Here is a 24,088-nt window from a genome sequence, read left to right on the forward strand (position 1 = left end):
AAACCCACATTAAAAACCCACTTATGATAAAATGTCTAAGACAATTCTTGGCAAGGACTCAGTGGAACATGCAGGATATATGTTTAAAAAGATGTAATTTACAGTTGTGCCAACTTCATATTCTGACTATATTCAATTGATTAGGAATCACCCATGCCTGATCCTAAGAAAGTCATCTGTTCTTCCTTAAGATTAATATCCTTATTAAAACCTACTAAAAATAATTTAAGTTAATGGAACATTCGATGAATATTTTTTAATGGTTCTCTTGGTCCTCTACTGTATCAGTGAAGGAATCTGTGATTGCACACATCTCTGGGAACATTCTGATCTAGCACCCACGATTGGGACAATTACTGTGTGTTATAATCAGGCTTAGTAGAGAGGCAGAAGACAGGATTCTTTACTGTATGGGGCTTGCCACCTAAAAAGAAAGTTGGATAGACACTATAATTTAAAAAGATACTCAGATACAGCTTCTCAGAATCTCGCTTACAAATATTTGAGTGTATATAGTACATGCCAGGTGTTGTTTTAAGCTCAGGGAATATAGTGATAAGACAAGGAAGGTCTTTGCCTTTGAGAGCCGTACCTTAGAACTATGCAGTCCAGCTTCCCTGACTTTGCTCACCTGACTTTTCCCCAGTCATAGTTGCATTCTCCACACATGGATGCTTTCCCCATTCTCTGCTGGTAAACTCCTACCCCTGCCTCAAGACCCATATCAGATGTCCCCTTCTCTAGAGGTCATCCCTAAACCTCACAGGCAGAATGAATCCCTCACTCCTGGGTGCCTTTCAGCAACCCTGCCCAACTGTATTATGGCACTCCTCACATCTTCCTGTGTGAAGTGTCCTCTATCTCTCCTCCCTACTCCCTCCTGTAGTCCACATGGACCATGAACTTCCCACAGACAAGGACCACACTCATTTGTGTCAGTCTTTGCAGCTCTCACCACCACCTGGTTCACAGGGCAGGTGGGGAGACCACTGTTATTAGAGTTGGCAGAGACCTCCTGGATGTCACGTGGCTCTGGTTCAGGGCGGATTGTGCATCTCCAGGCCACAACTTGAGTGCCAGCAGCTGGGATGTAGAAGTAGGGGAATCTGTGATTGCACACGTCTCTGCCAACATCCATGACAAGCCACTCATGGATTCCATTCTGTCCAATAAGCACTTACTAAGAAGTAGTTCAAGTAAGAAAAAGAATCCAGCCACTGCTACTAGAACACCTGGCACGTGTGCCAGGCACTTTACATACTGATGTCACTTACCCTGTGTCACAACTTAGAAATGCGTTACTTTTCTCTTTTTTTTTAGGTGGGGAAAAGAGGACTCAAAAGCTAATTAGGGTAAGGTAACACATCACCCAGGGTGCTCTGACTGCAGAGTATATTTGCTGTGTCCTGCTCCAATACAACACAAGGATTAAGGATATCTCTTGAGAGGTGAAAACAAAGGTTGACACAAGATGTAGGGAGTGCACATGGGAGCTGATGAACAGAGATCTGGCCATTGAATGAACTGGAAATAAAAAAAAACAAATACAAAGAAAGTTCTTGAAGAGACAGCCTTCTTGGTCCTAGAGAGGCTGCACCAATGTCTGTCAGAAAGGTGAACACAGAAGGGGTGGGGAGCCTCAGATGTCCCACTTGGGGGTCCTGCAGGAGGTTCTCCAGTCTTACACACTGTTTTTCCTTCTGATGTGAGGAGGAGGAGAGAAGTCATGCTCTTAAGTGACTCATCCCTCAAGCGCAGGAGCCGAAAATGCCCTCTCCCGCCCTCCTGCTGCTAAAGCAGGGTGGAGAGGATGTGTGCCCCCCACCCCCAACTCCTGAAAACACAGAACGTGACCCTTTATTTCAAGTCCCCATCGCCCTGGGGTTGGGGGGATGCCTTTTCTCCCCCAGCACTGAGGAAGAGGTAATTTTTTTCCCACCATAAAGCATGTGCGTGTGTTAGTGGGGGGTGGATTATTTCTTCCTCACCTGGGGGTTGGGGAGATGGCACCTTTCTGCCAGCTTGGGGAAAGAAGGTGGTTCTTTTCCATGTCACTACAGGTCGTGTGTGTGTGTGTGTGTGTGTGTGTATGTGTTAGTGGGGGGGTGGATTATTTCTTCCTCACCTGGGGGTTGGGGAGATGGCACCTTTCTGCCAGCTTGGGGAAAGAAGCTGGTTCTTTTCTCTGTCACCGCAGGTCGTGTGTGTGTGTGTGTGTGTGTGTGTGTGTGTGTGTGTGCGTGTGTGTGTGTGCGTGTGTGTGTGTGCGCTTGCGAGGGGTGGCGATGGCCCCGTGTCACCCCCGGCCGGGAGGCTGACACTCCCTTCCCTCCAGAGGAAACGGACGCGGCTGCCTCAGCCTCCGTCTGGGGGTCTGGGGGGCGGGGGGACGCGGCTCTGGTATTCCCGCCAGAGAAGGCGGGCGGGGGCTCTGGGCTCCGTCCCCCGCTGCTCCCGGGGAGCAGGACCGGCTCTCGCGCGCTCCGCACCCAGCCCGCGGAGGCGGCCGGCGCCGGCTCCCCGCGCCCCCGCGCCCCGCCCCGCCGACCCCGGGGGTCGCGCCCGGGTGCCCGCCGCGGGCGCCCGGCGGGGGGCGGGGCTGGCGCTGCGGCGCGGGGCGGGGCGACGCGAGGCCCCGCCCCGGCCCGCCCCGGCCCCGCCCCCGCCGCCGAGCCCCGCCGCCGCCGGCCCGCCCGGCCCAGTCCGCCGCCGAGGTCTGCCGGGCTCGCGCGCCGCGGACCGCGCCGCCGCCTCCGTCCCGCCGCCCGCGCCCCGCGGCCCGATGATGAACTTCCTGCGGCGCCGGCTGTCGGACAGCAGCTTCATCGCCAACCTGCCCAATGGCTACATGACCGACCTGCAGCGGCCCGAGCCCCCGCCGCCGCCCCCCGGCCCCGGCGCGCCCGCCGCGGCGCCCGCGCCCCCGGCCGCCTCGCCCGGGCCCGAGCGCCGCCCGCCGCCCGCCGCCGCGCCCGCCGCGCCGCCCGCGCCCGCGCCCGCGCCCGCGCCGTCGGTGGGCAGCAGCTTCTTCAGCTCGCTGTCCCAGGCCGTGAAGCAGACGGCCGCCTCGGCGGGGCTGGTGGACGCGCCCGCGCCCGCCGCGCGCAGGGCCAAGGTGCTGCTGGTCGTCGACGCGCCGCACACCGACTGGTAGGGCCGGGCCGGGCCGGGCCGGGCGCGGGGCGGCCCCGAGCCCCGAAAGCGGGGCCGCGGCGAGGGGGTGGGGCCCGGGGAGCTGGGGGGCGCGGGGCCCGGAGGCGGCCGTCCGCCTGGAGGGGGCGTCCGGGGGGGGTTCCTCGGTTGCTCAGACCCCGAGGCCCGCCGAGGGGCGCTGCTCTCTGCATCAGGGGGGCGGGGGAAATACGGGTGTTTTTTCGGGGGCGGGGGGGCAGGATGGGGCCCGGCCAACTCAGACGCGTAAAAGCTGAGGTGAAATGGCCCCGGCCGGCCGTGGGACGTGGGAGGCCGGTCAGAAGCTTCGACTCCGTGAGGGACCGAGGGGTTTGAGGGGACATGGGCGCGGGGAGGGCGGCGGGGGTCCCCCCGAAGGCTGCCGTCCCTGTTGACATCTCGGGTGGCCAGGCCCCAGCTGGGGGTGTGGGGGGCAGGTGGCCCCTGCAGGGCCCGCGGGGCCCGCTGAAGTCCTTTTAGGAATAATACAGTTGTTGCTGCCGGGAGGGGGTGGTGGATTTTTTAATTTGCTCCTGGGGTCTGTGGGATGGGAGGGCGCGGGGAAAGAGGGTGACTGAGGCAAAACATTGTGGACCTTGAAAAGGAAGCACAGAAACACCCCTGCCTTCATGCAGCAGACGGGGAGTTAAAGAACTGGGATTATTTTCTCTTTTTTAGGCATGTAAGTGGCATTTTTCCAACTTAGCAGGTGAAGGCTGGGAGAGATGTCCTCTCTAGCTGTGAAGCATCAGTGAGGTTCATTTAGCACAAACCAGTGAAGGGAGAGGCTTTCTGTGGAGCAGAAGTGGACCCTCGCGTGGTTGGGTGGGTGATGATGGGGAAGGACAGCTCAAGAGCCTGGAGCAACTGACAGGTGAGGCGTCAGGTGCTTTTCTCCAGGAATTCGTGGAGGGTTTTTTCCCTCCCTCCTTCCTCATAGGGTTGAGGTTGGAGCCTGGACCTCAGGGTTTCCTTCCATGAGGAAGGCATAGAGCAACCACAGAACTGTTTATCTCCATTTCCTCTCTTGGCTGCTTCACCTCTTTTCTCTGTTTATTCACTTCCCACTGGGAGACCCAGAGGGAGGGAGCGCTGGCTTGGGTGTGGTAGGGTGTAATGGACCTGCTGAGATCCCCCACTCCTGCTGGCCCAGAATATGACCATTCTGAATGGTCATTTGGGTGACTTGAGTCCTTGGCTTTTTCTCAGGACGGTGGAGTAGAAAATCTGAAGGGACCTCTCTCTGTTAGGAATCAGCGAGACACAAGTACCAGTGAAGGGGGGAAGTGTTTAAGAGTGTGATGGTGTCACCAGACCCCGCCTCCCCCAATTACTCCTAGTTCCAATCAACAAGTGCTTATCAAGGGGAAGGAGACCTTAACTAATTTGCTCCCAGGCTGAGACTTGGGAGTAAGTCATGAGTTTGCAGTCATTTAGCCAACAAATCGTAGAACCGAAATTTGAACTTAAACCTATTTTCCTCTACTATGTTTTATTGCATCTCATTATTATCATCAACAATATTGATAATAGGCTCCCTCTAGGGGCTAGGCAGTGCAGGGGCCTTTCAGAAAACTCATTCTAATTTGGGAGACAAAATGTGAGACTTAGTTAACAAAAAAGAATCTAGAATTACTAGTTGAGACTACTGTTTCAGTAAGTGGAGTGATTGGTAAGAGTCAGTTTTTGGAGAGTCATGAAAGATGAGTCTTAAAGAGAGGCCAGCACAAGGAGGGGAGAAATAGAAATGATCTTGGTGCTTCATTTTTCTGTGCAAGAGTCTGAGCCTCCTGTGCCTTGTCCTGATCTACCCTGTTGACGGTGTTTGTTTTGAGCCTAGTTACAGTTAGGTCCCTGCAGGTGGAAAGCTGAGTTTGTATGGGTGTGCTGGGCATGATTGTTGGGGGAGGCTGCTGTAAGCTTGTGTTTAGTTCTGAGATTGAGATTTGATGCTGTCCTTGGATAGTATTCTCTGGAAAGACTGCCTGGCATGTAGCAGAGCAGTTGCCTTGCCCTGGAGGCTAGGCTTCTGATGGAAGTAATAGAAGCCACTTTCCTGCAGGCTGACTCCCAACCGTTACTTTTTTTCTGAAGTAATAACATTGATTTATTACAACTCATAAACCCAGTCTGGGTCTAATGTTTGACAGCAGTTCCGTGCTTCTCTGTTTCAGTGCTTAATTGCATTTCTCAGAATTGCAGAGTTTGTCTCAACCCTGTCTAAATTTGCTTAAGACAGCCCAGTTAAATATTGATGAGTGGTTTTATTGAAAAGTCTCTTTGGGTTAAGGAACAGGTGGCTGCTTATGACAAGGGACTTAAAAAGGTCTTTTTTGTTGTTGTTGTTCCACAGGCTATTTTTGGTAAAATTGTCTCAGAGTTTAAACTACTGAGATAGTATTCAGCGAGCAGTGTCATATATGCCCAATGTTATTATCCTGGTGCTTGAATAGGAAGTCAGAGTGTATCCTCCCCAAAGAATTTAATAATATCGGTCCCATCTGAATTATAGAATGCTCAAACAAAGAGCGTTTTAACAAGCATTTAAATAATTGGGGACTTAGAAGAAGGGCTTAAAATAGGCATCCTCTGAGCAGCTTTCCTACACAGCAGAGTCCTTTGAATTTCTCTTCATGTAATTGTGGGCAGTGACATTTGGGGACCTCACTACTGACCAGTTTGATGGGAACATTGAAGGTGTTTTTCTTCTCGCTTGCTTGCTCATTTGCTGTCTCCCTCTGTCTGTTTTCATTGGTTATCTGAGATCTTTAGATTAATCTCACACTAAAAGACCATTGAAAAATGTACCTGTACCACTAAGAAGATGAAATCAGGCTCATCTATACCTTACTAGTAATTATTAAAAGTGTTATTGAAAAATATATACTGCTTGAACATGCAAGTCTTCTTTTATGGTTCTTGCCCAAGTGTGAAGTGCAGCTAAGGCTGAACCTCGGGCTTAAAAGACAAGTGACATCCATTGTATATATTGTTTTCCTGTGCACTGCACTCTCACAGAAGAGGTAAGTTTTCTTTTAGAGACTCCCTTGCCTTCATTCTAGCAATTCTGATTCCAGTGACCAGATGAGCTTTTCCCTCCTAGCATGTCTCAGTGTTTGACTTGAAAATCAATATAGCACAAGTGCTTTGGCGATTATCCAGACACTGCAGTTACAATAAGTCCATGGCATCTCCTCTCTATAAGGCATAGCTGCTAAGAAATGAGACATGGTATCTGTCTTCCAAGACCTTTTGTCGGGGTGGGTAGATATGATAAATACATTTTTAAAAGCTTATTAGAAACTGCCCCTTGTATTCAGAGTATGGTCCTTGGATCAACAGCAGGAGCTTTTTGAACCACAGATTATCAGTTCTCACTTCAGACCTACTGAACTGTAATTTGCATTTGAACAGGATCTCTAGGTAATTCATACGCACATTAACTATAAGGTGCGCTGAACTAAGGGGTGCATGATTAGCTCTAAAGGTGTGCAACAAAACCAAACACAACTATGATTTATTTACTGAGCAACTGTTATGTGCCAGATATTGTACTTAAACTCTTTACAAATATTGTTTAACCTTTACCACAGCAATGTAGAACCACAGAAATTTGAAATAATGAGAGATAGATGTGAGCTAGTGTGAGAAAGTTAGGCTTCATGGAAGAAGTGAGATTTGCACCTTGAGAAGAACCTGAAGAATTTGAGTCAGACAGTGACAAGAGTAAGGACGTACAATAACAGAAAAGAGACAACAGAGAAGCTGGATTGATACATGATTGAGCAGCACCTATTTCTTTTCTGGTCAGTTTTTGGCATTTCATTAAAAATGGAGGAGGGGGGAGTTCAGTATAGTCCAGCAGTGAGTTTAGATCAATGCTTGTGAGTGACTCTATTTGGGTTAGAACTTGGGGGAAAACCTCAAGTAAAGTTTGAAGCTTCTGGTTGCTAAATATTTTATCCATATGCCCTGTTTCTTACTGACATGAATACACTGATTCAGTAGAACATCTTTGCTCATAGCAGCAGTAACCTATACTTTAGAATTCTAGGCTGTTAGAACTGGGAAATGATCTGGGTATTAATGGGAGAAATGTTGGTCTGAAGAGAGGAAGTGGCATTTAAGGTTATCAGCCAGTTAAGGGCAGAACCAATCAAGGACTTCAATCTCTGTATCAATCTTAACCTCCCACTACATCCCAGGATCCCTCGACTTCACTGTTTATTGTTCTCCCTTTTATCTTTCTCCATCTCTAACTCTTAAGGACCACAGGGACTTTTGATCTTTTTAGTATAGTATTTGAACTTGAAGGAACCAGAATAATCATCTAGACCAGAGAAATAAAATGATTTGCTCGAGATCAAATAACCAAGTGAGAATGGGAACTCAGTTAAGAGTCAGATCTTTTGACTCTTAATTCAAGTTTCTTTCTACTCTTAAGTCACTCTTTGGGTAGATCCCTCAAATTTAGTCTATTTTCTCCTTAAAAATAATATTTGTGTACTTCTTTTCGATTTATCAGAGAGTCACTTGTTAGTGCTTAAAAAAGAACTGCAGAGGGGGCCTCCCTGGTAGCACAAGGGGTTAAGACGCAACCTATGAAGCTGTCTGCAGTCTCTGCAGCATGAGTTCAATCCCCGGCTGGCCAGGGAGCAACCCAAATGGCGCAGCAGACTTCTCCTGACTTGCCCGCTGCTCCCCCCAGCAGTGTACTTTGGTCAATCTGCCTGTTTTGTTCCCCACTTTGTCTCTGGTGAATCCTCTCAACCCCATACTGCTGGCCTGTACACCATCTCTTGTATGCATAAATAAATAAATCTTTTTTTAAAAAAAAGAATTGCAGAGTATATCACACTGTACCTACACAGGCAATTCACTGTCTCCTGCTACTGTTATTCCAATAATTGTCATTGTAAATGGTTAAAGGAGGCTCTCAGAAACCTAATCATCAAAATCCAAAACAAAGTTAGTAGGATTGTGTTATAATAGTGACGTCCCTTTGAGGGGTCCCTTTTTACCTTCTTGTTCCTGTCTACCTAAGATTGTTTGCTGTCTTTCTGTACCAGGTTCAGCACTATAATGACATTAGCCATTTTGGAACAAAAAATAATGAAGGCTTATGTATAGCAAGTTTTCCAGAAATGCATACCATCTCCTCAAATTTCCAAAACACTTTTAACTGGGATATGTGCAGTTGAGCATCTAATGGAAGCTAATTTCCGGAGCTGCAAGGATGAGTTAGGCGCTGGCCTTGCCTGCTGGGGGCTTCCACTCTAACGGGGTGAAGTTAGACATTAAGACAGAATTTTAACATAGCGTGATTGTCAGCCTGTGAGTGTGTGGGAACCCAGAGGCAGACAATCCCAAGGAATGGAGATCTTGTGTGTGGAAACATTTCTTCCACGTGGTCTCTTTGAATTTTGATTCTCCAAAATCTGTCAAATGAGACAACTGAAATCTTTTTCTCTAAGATCCTTGACAGCATCACATTATTTCTGTTATGGTTTTTGTGCCATTTTCTTTCAAAAGTTTTAGCTCTATATTTTTTTTCTATGTGATAATGCTTATAAATCTTTGGGGAAGAGGCCTAGGTCAATAGATGACTAACCACGTCCTTAGATGCAAAGCTCATCTTCCTTCGGGTCTTCTCCAATCCCTATCTGCTCCTTGCAGTATTGCCACTGCCACGGGATGGCAACCTGAAAGAAGGGTGAGGCTGACATGTTTCCTCCTCTGTGATGGGATTAGGGGCTTGGGGGCTTGGGGTCACGTTGCCCTCTACAAATCCATCTAAGGACTCCTGTATTCATGTGTTGAAATGTTGGTGAACAGCACTTATCTCTTGATCTCTGCCATGTGCATAGTGCTTCAGTTTGCAGGACATAGTTATACCGATCGTCTCATTTTATCTTCACAGTGATCCTAAGCAGCTGGTTGAATATCTGTTTCATTGAACAACATCCATTTTTATGAACAACTCATAAAAGTAGTCACCGGCCCAAAATTATTCAGCTAAAGTGTCAGGATCTGAACCTGGACTGACAGACTTCTATAAGCAGAAGATCTAAGCAGAAAAATTAGAAGATGAGTTTTTTCTTGTTAAAAAAAAAAAAAAAAAGGTGTTTCTTTTGCAAAAGAATTCAACCCGTGGCAAATGCCCCATTGCTTTTGAAATTACTCAGTTTACAAATATATACTCAGAGCTTTGCCACCCTTTGTTCACTGCAGAAAGTGACAGCCCAGTCAGACACTCTGGCCTTAGCACGGAGGTTTCATTTTTGTGTTAACAGCACTCACGCTGTGTGACACCTCTCCACCTTGTGAGGGAGAGCTTCTGCAGACTCTTTGGGTGGCAATGCCATTGCCATCTTTTGTTTTAGCTTCCCGCATAGATGCAGTTGAGTTGCCAGGAGGCTGCCATAGCTTTTTAGAGAGAGGAGAGGATGTGGAGAAGGCTTTTCTGTTCTGCAGATGCTGCTTCAGTGCAGCAGGAGGAAGTATCTTAGCACAGGGCAAGTGATCTCTGGAAAGAATAAAATGAGCAAGTACCACAGACCCTGACCTCTGAGGATGCCGGTGCAGAATGATGGGGAACAGGAGGCAGTACGGCGGCATTGACAGCAGGAGCTTCTGACATTTTAATCAGTTCATGTGACAGTGAAAGCAGATCAGGACTGTTTATGCATTCTGCCCTCTTCTCTTCTCAGCAGCATGAAACTGAAACCTACAGGAGTGAGGGTCAGAAGACTGAGGGTTGAGACACAAGTCTGTCAGAGTTCCATAACCTCTCTGACACCTCTCTTCCCTCCCTTTCCCTCCCCTCCCCTCCTTGACATTGGACAAACTTCAGTTGAGGTTTGCTGTATGACAGCAAATGTCCTACGTTGTGGAATAACACAGGCAAAACTTAGTTTCCTTGTCTGTAAAATGGAGATGATATGTATACCTCATGGCACTGTTATGAGTATTGAGTAAAACAAGGTTCTCAAGAACCATTTTGTAAAGTGTAAAGAGCCACACTGGTGACTGTTTCATCCTTCCCTGTTCCTGACTGCAGGTAGCCTCTTGTCTTGGTCCCTTTTTTTGAGTTCCTCAAATTTTATTGCTCAAAAGATTGTCTTTTGCAATGGGGAGTGTTTTTTTTTTTTTTTTTCTTTTTCAAATTGAGGGTTGCTGACTAAAAGGAAATCATTGAAAGCTTTTTTTTATATTTTAAAGAATATAATTTTTATAAGAGAGTAACATTTCCCATTTGATTCAGCTATGTTTAACAATTAAGGGCAGGACCACATAAATTTAATAAATGAATTCTTAAATAGCTCTACTGCAGTTTCACTTGTGACTCATTAAGGAAGGGTGGTTACAGATGGAAATATAGGAAGAGAGAAATATACAGGATGGCTTTAAAAGCATCCAGGTTGCCTGTTTTCTTTCCCTGTCCAATCCCTCTTTCACATTGCTTTCAGTGTTCTCAAACAAGATGAGAACATTCACAGAATTTCTTTCTTAACTTTCTTCTCTAATGATTAGACTTACTCACAACCCTGTCCAGCTTATCTTTCCAGAGTCATTCCTCACTGCTCCCTCAGTCCTAAATTTTTGCTGTTCCCTGGGTCACCCTCTCATTCAACATGCACTTGACTTTTAAGATTCCGGGCTATTGCTACGTAGTAACCTTTGGAATGCTCTTTATCAGCTTCTCTCTTCCCTCAGCATCCATTTTATTCTCAGAGGAGGAGGGTGCTGAACGTTGTTTTTAAAAGACCCATCTCCTTCTGCCTTCTCTGTGACCTTGCCCCAAATTTCATTCCTTCTTTTTCCTTCAGTTCATACTCTGATTTTCAACAGGTTGTTTCTTCCACTAGTTCCCCATCCTTGTAAATACATAGGTAAAAATTGCCACTCACTTTCTTAATCATCTTCAGACATGAAAGAGAAATCTCGTGTTTGTCTCTCTTTCCTCATCTTGTGTCTCTGCACCCTCCAGAGAAGCTGGGCTTCCACCTTCTCCATGAGACTGAAATTGCTCTTGCTGGGTGTCCAGTTGCTCACTCCAAAGGAAGGAGTCAGTCTCTGTGCCCACTATGGGCTCGACACTCCTTACCTTTCATTAGGAAGTCCCTTGAGCCTGCAGATCTGAACCCCTCATACTCAGTTTTCTTTGTTCCTGTCTTTAAAATAAAATTCCCTCTCATTCGTCTTCTCCTTTGCCTACTTCATTGAATGTAGGTGTTCCTCAGGGCCCAGTTTTGGGCCCACCTCTTTTTTTATTCTGCACACACTCCCTGGTCCATGCACTCTCAAGATGTCAGTTACTTCCTAAATGCAATCTGTTCCCAAGCATTACTTTAGCCCAGAACTTTGTCCTGCTCTTCAGACTTATTTTTAGTTGCCTGCTGGACTTCTCCATCTGTGTGGCTAATGGCAACTCAAGATTCCTTGTTCCAGTATTGAATGGGAGACACCAGTGGTTGCTTCCATCGAGTTCTCATTAGATTTTACCTAGAAATTCTGCAGGTCTTTCCATGACTTCTACTTAATAGATTGAATGAGCTATTAAAATGCAAATTTGACCTTTCACACTTTTGCTTAAAGCTTTTGTCCTTTGATAAAGTCCTCCTCCTATGATTTGACCCTGGCTTACTCTTCCAGCCTCTTTTTAACCATGTCCATCGCTAAGCTTCCATTCACATTGACACTGAGCTGTTTGCAGCTGTGTGCACACAGTGTGGCATCTCTCCTCCTTGTCTTTGTACTGTCTACCTACTGCAGCTGCCTCTCCTTTTTTCTTGACGAAACTCATGTTCATCTTTTGGGACTGTGATAAATGTTTTCCAGAAATCCCTCTCTTACCCCTCGAGTATATTAGGCATCTGTGCCCCCTCCAGGCCCTCTTTCAGTCCTGGGGACATTTTTATCACTGGAATTGATACAACAATCTTTGTGATCGTGGGTTCGAACCTTTGAGGGCAGGCTCAGTGTTTTATTCATTTTTGTATCCTTCGCATCCTCTAGCGTGTCTGACACATAGTTTGAAGTTAGTAAATCTTGGTCAAATTGAGTTGAGGAGATGATTCAGAGATTGAGAAAGGGACAGAAGGGAAGAGAGAGAGCGCGAAAAGGGACAGAAGGAGGCACAGAGAGAGAGAGAGAGAGAGACAGTGAGAGCAAGCGCTGTAGGATTAAAGATATGAGATCATCTTAGAAATCACCCATATTCAACTGCAAATACAAGCTTGACATTACTTCTGATCTGTGATATACAAATTAATTACTAATTTTCATCCACACCAAGTCACAAATCTTTAGAGATTTAGCTCTTGAATGAGAGTTAAATTTCCAGAAAATTTGTATTACCCAGTCTTTGGCAGCTTTAAACAGAGCAAAAGGAAATGAAATGAAATTGAGGAGCAGGTTTCCCTCTCCTAGGCTGCATTGGCGTTCATATTTCTGGAGTTAATCCTGTTTTCTTGCCATATCCAGGGACATTTCCTTCAATGTGAAACTCCAGCCACCGGCTGCTCAAAATGCTTGTTTCTTTCTCTTTAGTGAAAAATTCCTTTGGGTTGGCCAGAGCATGGCTTTGGAGAGGGAAGACAGCATTGTGTCCGAAACATGTTGAAATAAAGAACCTAGTTAATTTTTCATGCTCTGACTCAACTTACCTCTCAGTCTTCCTTGTCTTTGACAGACTTCCCACCCACTTTCATGTCGCCCTGACAAGACAGACCTTGTGTCAGTTTCTACCATTCCTACTCCCGGAATGGCTTTCTTCTCCTGCGTCTTTAAGACTCAGTTCTGTCCTTGACTCTTCTGGAGTCAGGACTAAACTGAAGCCTTCCTTATATCCTTTCAGTTGGTGTTGGAAACCTGGTACATCTCCCTGCTTACCTCTCATGGCAATTAACTTGTTTCATAATCAGGTTTTATTTATCTTCCTGGTCCCCCACCTTCATTGCTGAGATCCTCTGGAAGTCAATGACTGGTAACTTTAATGTCAGTATCCCTAGCATTTGTTATGAGGAAGGCCTCCACTAGTATTTGTTGGACTAATCGATGATCTGAGGTTAACTACCTGCCCTGCTTCCTTCCTGGGATTTTGGGGAGACCAGATTACAATCTGCAACACACATACAACAGAGGTAAGTGATTGTGGGCTGGTACTGGAGCAACAGGTGGGAATGAAGAACTTCTCACTTAATTTCCTCTTAAGTATCATCATGGACAGTTTTTCTAGTTTTTAAAAATCAGAAAATTTAGGGGAGAAAATAGGTATCAGAATTCCTGACTCTAGCCAGAATTGTGGAGGGAGGGAGTTTTGCTTTTTCATTTTTCTGTGCCTTCCCTTTCAGCTGATGCCTTTCATTCTGTGTTCTTGTATGTAGGACCTATGACCTGCAACCCGTTCAAGCAGTGAACCTATTTTTTGAAACAAAATTGGGACACAGTCTTATTGTTCAGTGTAAGAAATGCTCTGGGGGGATTTTTAGATGCTGAAATATGGGAATTGGTGGGGCGCTTTGGTGGATGGAGGCAACAAGACAACGAAATCAGGAGGTTCTTGGGAATTACAGACCAAATGGTTGGCATCCCGGTTTCCTAGCCTTCAATTCTCAGCAGGCTGAGTTAATCTTAGCTCGACTATGAGTTGTTAGTGGTTCTGGCAATCCCTTTTTTTTTTTTTTTTTTACAGGTTTTTGCATTTTCATACAGGGAGCTGGAAAATAGAAAAATTTCTCTGACTCTAAGTCACGAATAGTAGAATTTCAACACGAAGTTGGGGTGGGGGGAGAGGAGAACCATACTTTCTTGCTACCTGCCTACATGAAAAGTCTACTCTGAACGAACAAACCATATGTTGACTTGGCAACATAGGATCAGATTGATTTTCCTGTAACCCCCAGATGGCTTATGCATCCAGATTTGGTCAGAAAATGTACCCAGTTTAACTTTGACCCTGAAAGGAAACTATAGCATTTGTGACTCTATGAGAAGGTAATATCTTTAATTAAAAGTATAATTTATTATATACTTCGAATTATGTCTCATCTCCTTTAATGGCCACCTTAACCTTGTGAGGTAGGTCGTCATAATTTCCTCTTTTGATTAGGAAATCAAGGCTGAGAGAGATTGTGATTTGCTTAAAGTTACACCATGGAACAGATATAGCTGCATCTAAAATCTGTATTCTTCTTACTCTGTCCCCTTTTCTCCTTACTCAGTGTCCCTTTTCTCTGTGCAGCTGTGTTCCTTTCTGAACTCTGCATTAGTCAATTATGATGCCGTTGCCTAAAAGCACCAAGGATGGATAAAAAATGGCTTCAGCTGGAAAGCGCCTGTATGGTGTGTGACAGGTGCTGCGTAGGTTGGTTGAAAAAGAGCTTAAAGATTGTCTCCTTTCCTTCTGTGTTTTTGTTAATGCTTATAATACTTCCATAACTTCGAGTCCTTCTGGTGTGACTGGTATACTTCAGACTGATTTGAAGTTTTCTGGAAAGGGGGTTTTCACTCCAGAGCTCAGTTCCTTTAAAGCTTTTGACTTTCTTTTGTAGCTGGAAATTTATTTCTCAGCCAGAGCTCAGGCTGGTGTCAGACCTAAGTTCCTGCTAAGAAGATTTCCTTGCAGACCTATTTTTTTGTTCTCTTTCTTTCCCTCCCCTAATCCCCCACATAGCCAGTCCCTCTTGCTGCATCCCTCCCTCTAAGCCCAGATGTAGTTACATGGAAGGTTCTGGAAGTCAAGAGGTGGTGATTTGGGGGGAAGGGAAAGGATATAAAGCTCCTGTCCCTTTTGTCCCTGCATGTTTCCTGAACATCTTGGGAGTACCTGCTGCCATTTCCACTTTCAGGTACCTGGGCCTTCTGTAGGCCCTTCAGGAGAAGCTGGGCAGTGGCCTTGAGAGAAGAAAAACTCCCCAGAGATTCCAAGTGCAGACCAGGTTTCCCCATAGCTTGAGCTTAGAAACAGGCACTTAGAGGTGAGCTTTTATTTGTTTTTAATAGCACATCTTATCGCCCCTTCTTGGGGGTCTTTATTTAGAGATTTCCCATGCATTTCATTTATTCTCTTGTAAATTATTCTTCAGGACCTGGTACTTACTGCTGAGGACAAAGACATTGTCCTGCCTTCACAAAGCTTGTCACTTAGTTGAGAGGATAGGCAATTAAGCAAGCCATGTAATAAAGTGTGATTTATTGTTATATTACCATGATTAAAGGAAGCTTTAAATAGAACATGTTTCTCTCACAGTTCACCATAGCAATAGAGCAGCTGTGTTCATATTTCCCCCTCTCTTCCAATATTTGTCCATATGCAAATGTATTTTTACTTAATTGTGATTGTTGCCTAGTGAAAATTTTATGTTTTTCCCACTCATACATAACTTTTATGTATTTTACATCATCCTAATAATCACGTTTGTCATAGCTGGTTTACTTTCAATTATTCAGTTATATTTCTCTCACACAACTTTCAGTTTTTCACCATTATTACACAGTAAGCCCATAGGTGATCTCAGTTTTTGGGAAAGAAACTGCTTGGTCAGAGATGATAATGATACATGTAGCTCTTGAAAGATTGCTCGTGGCTTCCTATGAAGGATTTTTTTCCAGTTTTCAGTCAATCACCCATTTTCACTCAGTCTCCAGCAAGCTGTAATCTCTCTTTACTTGTTATATAGTCAGTATGAAAGCAATATTTGACTATTTTAGCATATATGTCTATAAGTACCAATAAGGCTGTATATTTACTTTAACATTTGCATGTGACTATGTCATGTGAAGAGGTTGCTCTTGTCTTTTTGCAGTTTCCTTGTTGATTTGCTTACTTGGTGTTTTGATGTGGCTAGAATGTCTTCCTGGGCATTTGCTCTAACTTGGCAAAAAACTGATTTGATTCAAGAATCAGATTCTTTGAACTAGAGTCAGTGCAGCGGGGGTGTTACTGACACATGTGGGGTCTGCAGTAGGCTGGGCTATTCTCCAGGGAAGAGCACACCTTATAGTCTTTCCCTCAGTATTTAGCAGCCTGGCTTATAGTAGGACTCAAAAAACTGTTAAAGGAACTTCCTGGGACCATTGAATAGTCCTCCAAATATCATTTTCACATTTGTATTGCATAAAATCTCAGCACTTAAGGCTCATCCTTTGGATCTTAAAAATGTGCTAATCTTGGAGGCCTCTAGAAACTTATTAATACTTAACAAGAAGACTGAGTATGGTGGTCCCAGAGATTTTAATCACAACGTGAGAGCACCAACCAGGGGGAGGGGCTATAGAGTGGACACCCAGTGGTACAGGAGTGGGGATAGGGTGAGAGAGATGCTCAGAGAAGAGTGGTATCGAGCGGTATCAGACCTCATCTACTGCAGAGTCCCGGGAATATGAGGACCAGAAAGTAACCTTACTGCTCCCTGAGCCTTGGTGTCTTTGTACGTAAAGGTGGACGAGACTCTCCTTCCCAGGGCTTCCCAGGGTTGTGAGACTTTGTTGAAATCAGGTTCTGGTGAATGTCCCCTTCATGACTTGGAGCTGCTACCTTTTTGTTCTATCCTTCCATGGTGAGGCTAGTATTTGGGGTGGAGAATGTGGGTGCCTAAACCATCTATACCCTGGACTCTTTAACTCCTGACACGACACTAAATCCTATTGTGGGGGCCCCACCCTTGTCACCTCATCTCTACCTAATGACCTCCCTAAGGCCTCACCTCCAATACTTGGCACTGGGGATTAGGGATTCAACATAGGGATTTGGTGAGGTGGGGGTGGTGGGGGGTGGAGGTGGACACAAACTCTCGGTACATAATAGCTTAGCCTTGTCGGTATTTTAAATATCAAAGACTTTTATGTTATAAGAAACTTGGACAGAGAGGGCTATGATATAAGGACGGGGACTAGTGGCTATGAGTGTCGTCTGGATACCAGGCACTTACTTAGGAGTGCTTTACTTCCCTTGTGTTGTTTAATCTCGATGATACTCAGTTAACTGTGAGCTCAGTGTTGTTGTGTTGATACCAGCCAGAAAGCATTCTCACAGGTTAGCCAGGCAGCTATTAACTGCCATGTGGAAGCAACCTAGATCTGCTGCAATCCACATCAGTCACCTGACATTGAGGCTACAGCTTGTCGGGGAAGTGTCTGTTACTTGTTTCTGTTTTGTTTTGGTGGAAAGAGGGGACTCTTCTTGATGGCCCTGAGAGCCCAGAATGTAGGGACCCCCTTCTGAGACTTAGTGCTTAGCTGGCCCTGCAAACAGCAGCCGCTAACCAGGCACCTCCGCCTACCTGTGCCCTCTCTGCTTCCCCACCGAATCTCTTAGCAGCTAGTCATTAAGTCTCTTTCAAGGTAGATATTATTCTGGCACATCCTCTGCTCTAGCTGGCAGGTTGACAGAAAAAATTCCCATCAAAACTTTAAGGCTAGCTGAGCTTCATGTTTCTCTCCCTCACCAGTTTCCTTCATGTAGCTTTTCCCCCAGGAGGAGGAAGCAGGAGTGGTAGGTAATAGAGCTAGAAATCAGGAGACCTAGTTCCTGGCCCTATTACTAAATCATGCTGTCTGTGGTTGGCACTGCATTTTCTTTCTCTTGACTCAGGTTTGTTGATTTATAAAAAGGGCTTGGTGTGCGCCCAGTGTTCGGTGGGCTGTCCTCAGGCCTGTCTTGGGAAGACCTAAGTAGAGGATGCTGGGGTTCCTCTGGGTGTTATTACAACCAGGGCAACTTTGTTTTTATTTGTTTGTTGTATATGTATTGACCTGCTGCCTGAGAATTTAATTAAATCAAAGGATCATATGACAAATATATGCTTGAAATCATTTAGACTTGGTGATCTGTCCTGAGTGAAAGCAGCACTTTGGAAGCCTTGTGAAGTACTGAGTGACACAATGTTTTCCCCCTTTACATTTTTGTTATGTACACAAGGCCCTGGAGGCATTCCTGCCATTATATAGGGAAGGAGTAACCAAGGGGAAGGCGTCTGAACTGGATTTATTTATTTTAAAAGATTTATTTATTTATTTATATAAGCACTGGGTACAGTCAAAGCACGGGAGGGTGAGAGAATTCACCAGAGCCAGAGCGGGGAGCAGAGCAGGCAGAAGGACCGAAGTACACTGCTGAGGGGTGCAGCGGGCGGCAGGAGAGGTCTGCACGCCATGTGGGACCCTCCTCCGATGGCGGGGAACAGTCGGGGATCGAACCGGCGCCGCAGAGGCTGCGGGCAGCTTCGCAACCCAGTGCTCAACCGCTGCGCCACCGGGGAGGCCCTGAACTGGGTTTAAAGGAAGAGCAAGGGGCCTCCCCGGTGGCGCAGCAGTTGAGCGCTGGGTTGCGAAGCTGCCCGCAGCCTCTGCAGTGCCGGTTCGATCCCCGGCTGCTCCCCAGCCACCGGAGGAGGGTCCCACATGGCGCGCAGACCTCTCCTGCCGCCTGCTGCTCCCCTCAGCAGTGTACTTCGGTCCTTCTGCCTGCTCTGCTCCCCGCTCTGGCTCTGGTGAATTCTCTCACCTTCCCGCGCTTCTGACTGTACCCAGTGCTTGTATAAATAAATTTAAAAAAATCTTTAAAAAAATAAAATAAAGGAAGAGCAAAAGTTCACTGGTTTGATTAGGAGATTGGGGGATTGAGGCATTTCGGGTAGAGGAATGAGGCAGGGAAGCATGAAAGGACAACGATATTTTGGAAACAGTGAGTTCTTGCTATAGCTTCGCTGTTGCATTGACAAAAAGTGGAAGAAGGAGGGATACAAGGAGATCAGGTGGCGGCGGGGCACGGGGCCATTTTTAAAGGGTCCTGAATACGGTGGGCGTGAGGGCCAGTGAATGATGAACACCATTTGTATTAACACCACCTGGTGGATTTAGGCTTCTCTGGACTCGGGGTCTCTCTACACACAGCAGTGTCTGGATGGTAGTTTTGGTAGCGGTGATGCACATACACTCAGGAATGATTTTCATTGGCTATTTTGATTAGAGACCTGGGGTCTCCACCTGTTTTTTCTTAATCAGCCCTGAGTATTGGTATGTGTCATGCAAAAGGGCAGGGCACGGGGGAAGGCAGTGATGAGGGGTAGCAACAAGTCTGCAGTGGAAGGCAGTGATGAGGGGTAGCAACAAGTCTGCACTGTAATCATCTCGGTGGTGATCTGACCATTGAAACCCCATCCCTAGAGGTGCAAGTGGCAAGATTGTAACTTTACCTCCCTTGTGAAGAAGTTGGATCAGCCTGTGGTTCAGGATTCTTAAGGAAGTTCCACATTCTGCCCTGGGAAACGTGTTTACTGGTAATGCATTCCATTTGTGGTCATGGGAGTGGTGAGCCTTTTCATTCTCCTGTCAAACGCCCGTCTCACTGCCCAGAGAGCCTCAGAGCCTGATCCAATGAGCCTGTGAATTGTATTAGGCAGATCAACCATCTCTCTCCCCACCCCCCTCTTATCATTTGTGACTTGAGATGTGTCCAGAGCCCATGAGATTCCTATTCTGGTTGAGAGGAGGTTTCAGATTGGAGTGCAGTACCTGCCAGTTGGGGCCAATGTCAGATCCACCCATTTTACAAAAGCAGTGAGACATTGATTGAAAGTTGTATGACCAGCACTTGTCATAGATCCTGTCCTTCAATTCTTACCCTTTCAAAGAGGTGTTGTAGCATTCTGCATGCCAGCTCAAGTTAACATGTGACAGCATCCCAGAGCTGCATCCAGCTGGAAGGTGGTGAGGATTTGAATTTTTGTTTGAATTACAAACCTGTGTGTCTTCCACTTTATGACTCTGAAAGCAGAATAATTGTGCTGTTTGATTCATAGCAATTTCAAAGCTCAGTGGGAAAAAGCTTAAGGGGAGGACTTTAGGTCTCAAGGTCAGGAAAAAGATTTTAGAGAATTAACACTTAATCAGAGAGTAACCTTTCTAAAGTATACAGAGTAAAGAGTTATAAGAAATTCTAGTGCTTTCTTCATTTTGGGCATAAAGTGCATTTTGCATGGTCAATGGCAAGTTTAGATCTTTTCCAGGTGTGAGGCAGAGTAGGGAGCAAGACATTGATAGATGGAACTGGGGCATTTTAAAAGATGGAGATGATTTGCTTGCCATAAATCTCACCTTTTTTTTTTTTTTTTTAAAGATTTATTTATTTATTTATACAAGCACTGGGCACAGTCAGAAGCGCGGGAGGGTGAGAGAATTCACCAGAGCCAGAACGGGGAGCAGAGCAGGCAGAAGGACTGAAGTACACTGCTGAGGGGAGCAGCGGGCAGCAGGAGAGGTCTGTGCACCATGCGGGACCCTCCTCCGGTGACTGGGGAGCAGCTGGGGATCGAACTGACGCTGCAGAGGCTGCGGGTAGCCTTGCAACCCAGCGCTCAACCGCTGCACCACCGGGGAGGTCCATATCTCACCTTTTTGAAGCTTACAATTCATTGACTTTAATATAATTACAACTTGTATAACTCTCCCCACTCTCTAAGATTAGAAATCTTATAGCTCTTAAAAGAAACCCTGCCCCCTTTAGCCATCATTCCTTGTTGAAAGTCAATTCACTGTAGAATTATTGGTTCAATTTTGCATTATAAATTCTGTTCCGTGGATCCAGTGAGTCCTTCCCCGGCCCCAGGCAACCGTTTACCTGCTTTTTGTCTCTAGACATTTCATATAAAAGGAATTATGTAATATGTGCCTTTTCTTTTCCTGTGTCTGACTTTTTCTCACTCAGCATGATTTTTTCAAGCTTGAGCCACGTTAATGACATATATTAGTACTTAATTCCTTTTTTATGGAACTTTATTTCCTTTTTATATAATATCTCATTGTGTGTAGGTACCACATTTTATTTATCTAACATTCATGAGTGGATGGACATGTGGGTCGTTTCTACTTCTGTGCTGTTATGAACATTTGTGTACGAGTTGTTATGTGAACATATGCTTTCAATTCTCCTAGGTAAATACCCAGGAGTGTAATTGCTGGGTAGGATAGTAACTGTTTAACTTTTGGAGGAGCTTCTAAATTGTTTCCAAAGTCAGCTGTATCATTTTACATTCCTATCAGGAATGTTATGTGATGGTTTCATTTTCTCCACATCTTTGACAACACTTCTTTTTTTTTTATTATAGCCATCATAGTGTGTGTGAAATGGTATCTCACTGTAGTTTTGATTTACATTTCCCTAAAAACTAATGATACTAAGCATTTTTTCATGTACTTATTGGCTGTTTATATCTTTTTTTGAGAAATGGCTATTCAAGTTAGCTCCTTTTTTTAAATTGAGTTCTTTCAGTTGATTGGGTCTTATTGAATTGTAAGAGTTTTGTATATGTTTAAGTATCTTGTCGAAGATGTCATTTACAAATACTCTCTCCCATTCATTGGGTTGTTTTTTCACTTTTGAAAATTCTCTGCAGTATAGAAGTTTTTCAATTTTGATGAAGTTCAGTTTGTTTATTTTTTCTTTTGTGGCTTATGCCTTTGGTATATATCTAGGTAACTACTGCCTAATTCAGTGTGAGAGACTTTTTCTTCTAAGAATTTTATAGTTTAATATTTTACATTTAAGTCTTTTATCCATTTTTTTTAAAGAGGTCTTTTTTTTTAAGATTTATTTATTTATTTATGCAAGCACTGGGTACAGTAAGAAGTGTGGGAGGGTAAAAGGATTCACCAGAGCCAGAGCGGGGAGCAGAACAGGCAGACTAACGAAGACACTGCTGAGGGGAGCAGTGGGCGCGGCAGGAGAGATCTGCGTGCCATGTGGGACCCTCGCCAGCGGCTGGTATCTAACCGGTGCTGCAGAGGTTGCGGGCAGTTTCACAGCCCAGTGCTCAACCGCTGCGCCACTGGGGAGGCCCAAGTCTTTTATCCATTTTGAGTTAATTTTTATATATTAAAAAAGTAGGAGTTCAACGTCATTCTTATACGTATTGATGTCTATTTTTCCCAGCACCGTTTATTCAAAAAACTCTTCTTTCCCCATTGAATTGTCTTCAGACCCTTGTTGAAAGTCAATTCACTATAGAATTATTGGTTCATATTTGCATTCTAAATTCTGTTCCATGGATCCAGTGTATCCAGTGAGCCTTATACCAGTACCACTGGTCTTCATCATAGCTTTGTAAGTTTTGAAATTGAAAAGTGTGAGCCCTCCAACTTTGTTCTTTTCCAAAAATTTTGGCCATTCTGGACACCTTGAATTTCCTTATGGATTTCAGGGTAAGTTTGTCAATTTCTACAAAAAAGGCAGTTAGGATTTTAACAGGGATGGCATTGAATCTATAGATTTGAAGGTTACTGGCATCTGTTCTTTAGTCCATGAACACAGTTCTCTTTTCATTTTTTTTTTTGGTCATTTGTTTCTTTAATAAAGTATGGAATGATTAGGTGTAAAATATGCCAAATTGGTGACTTGGGAGATATGTACGTATGTTTGAGGAGGAGACTCTGTGGATGTTCAACAGTTGGATTTTCATATATTTCGATTTTGAGGGGATTCAGCTTCTCAAAGGTGACTGGAATTTGATGAGAGATGGGCTGGGAAGTATGCAGACAGAAAATGCAGTGAAAATAGACTTTGAAGTGGAAAAACGAGAGAGGAGGTCCTGATAAGCAGGGAGAAAAAGGGTGAACACAATATTCTGCAGAGGGTGAGGCAAGAGGGTGTGCAGGGAGCTTTAATAGTGTCAGCAAGTTCAACTGAATGGTGGGTCCATGGTTGTTCTTTTTATTATTAGACTTATAATTTCTGTATGCATCACATTTTAAATATATCTAACATTTAATTTAAAAGAAGGTGATGAAACAGAGGGAGGAAGGTTGGTGGGCAGGAAACAATTGATGGAAATATAAAGAAAGAGAATCAAGCGCTAGCAAGGAGCTAATATGTTAACAATGGAAAAGTGAGATGGCCTGTTCTTAACATATGTTGTGTGATAGGCATCTTGCCCATTTGATGTTATTAGGCGAATGTGTGCTTCTCTATTTTATTCCATAATCTGTAACTGAAAGGTAATTTTTTAGAGCTCAGCTTTGGGGAGAAAAGAAAAGATGAAGCTCTGAAACAGATTTTGTTTCTGCTTCCCAGAGAGAAAGTGGTGGGTGTGGAGTGGGGGCTCATGCGTCCAGGCGCACACTTGGCAGGCAAGCCCCTCGGCAGATGGAGGGAGGATTCATCGCCTGGAAGACTGACTCAGACCTGCCTCCCGCAGCCAGCCACTACTGGGCATGGTTGAATCTTTGTCAAACGCTGCAGGATCATGTTATTTATTCCTCCTTACACTCTAGCAGTGGCAAACCAGCCTTCTCAAACGAAGAGCTGCCCAGAACTCAGGCTGACCAAGGGTTCCCGCAAGGAGCTGATGTATTTGACCTGGATGGTTTTCAGGGACTGTGGCTTTGGTGAAACGGGCACTTCCTAGGCTGAAGTGTTTATGCAGAGGCTGTAACCACTAATGGATGACTCCCCCAGTCCACGGTGCTGTATAGGGGCTTCTTCCATTGGGTTGGATGGTCTGTGTGCCCAACACACTTCTTTTCTGCCCTGAGGTCATGAGAAAGGTGAAGCGGAAGCTTTGGTACAGCCTAGTGACTGGCTTAGTGAGGGTCGGTATAGGAAAAACATCCTGGGGAGACTGTATTCTTGCCTAAGAAGTAAGTAGCTTTTCTGCAATCACAGCTCTTTCTGCCAGTCACAATTTTAGCAACTGGTGAAGACCAGCAGATTCTGGATGAGGGCCATAGCCTTTTAGTTGGTGTCCTTGTTCTTTAGTACCCTCCTCCCCCACCAATCTAGACTGTAAATGCTGCCAGACTTGCCCCCTTTCATCCTGACCTCTCCATTCAGGTCCTTCCAGTAGCTGCCACTCTGCATCCAGCCCGGGTGTGTAGCTTTGAAATCTGTTTCCTCGACTGCGATGCTTCAGCTTCCTCT

The 24,088-nt window shown here is 45.3% G+C and overlaps 1 protein-coding gene across 2 annotated transcripts in view; it reads left to right on the top strand.

Annotated features, from left to right (window-relative positions):
* The first annotated feature begins 2,745 nt into the window (after nucleotides 1–2,745).
* Nucleotides 2,746–24,088, top strand: part of SYN2 (synapsin II) — a 126,289-nt gene continuing 104,946 nt past the window's right edge. Inside the window, exon 1 of one of the 2 annotated variants that reach the window (XM_037523026.2) lies at nucleotides 2,746–3,150. In XM_037523026.2, the coding sequence (XP_037378923.1) occupies nucleotides 2,783–3,150 (368 nt within the window). In that variant the 5' untranslated portion in view covers nucleotides 2,746–2,782. The remainder of the gene's footprint in view (nucleotides 3,151–24,088) is intronic. The other variant, XM_054698116.1, reaches the window with a different exon arrangement.

The sequence above is a fragment of the Talpa occidentalis genome, unplaced genomic scaffold (genome assembly GCF_014898055.3).
Source record: "Talpa occidentalis isolate TD23 unplaced genomic scaffold, MPIMG_talOcc4v2.1 talOcc4.10, whole genome shotgun sequence".
NCBI classification, from domain to species: Eukaryota; Metazoa; Chordata; class Mammalia; order Eulipotyphla; family Talpidae; genus Talpa; species Talpa occidentalis.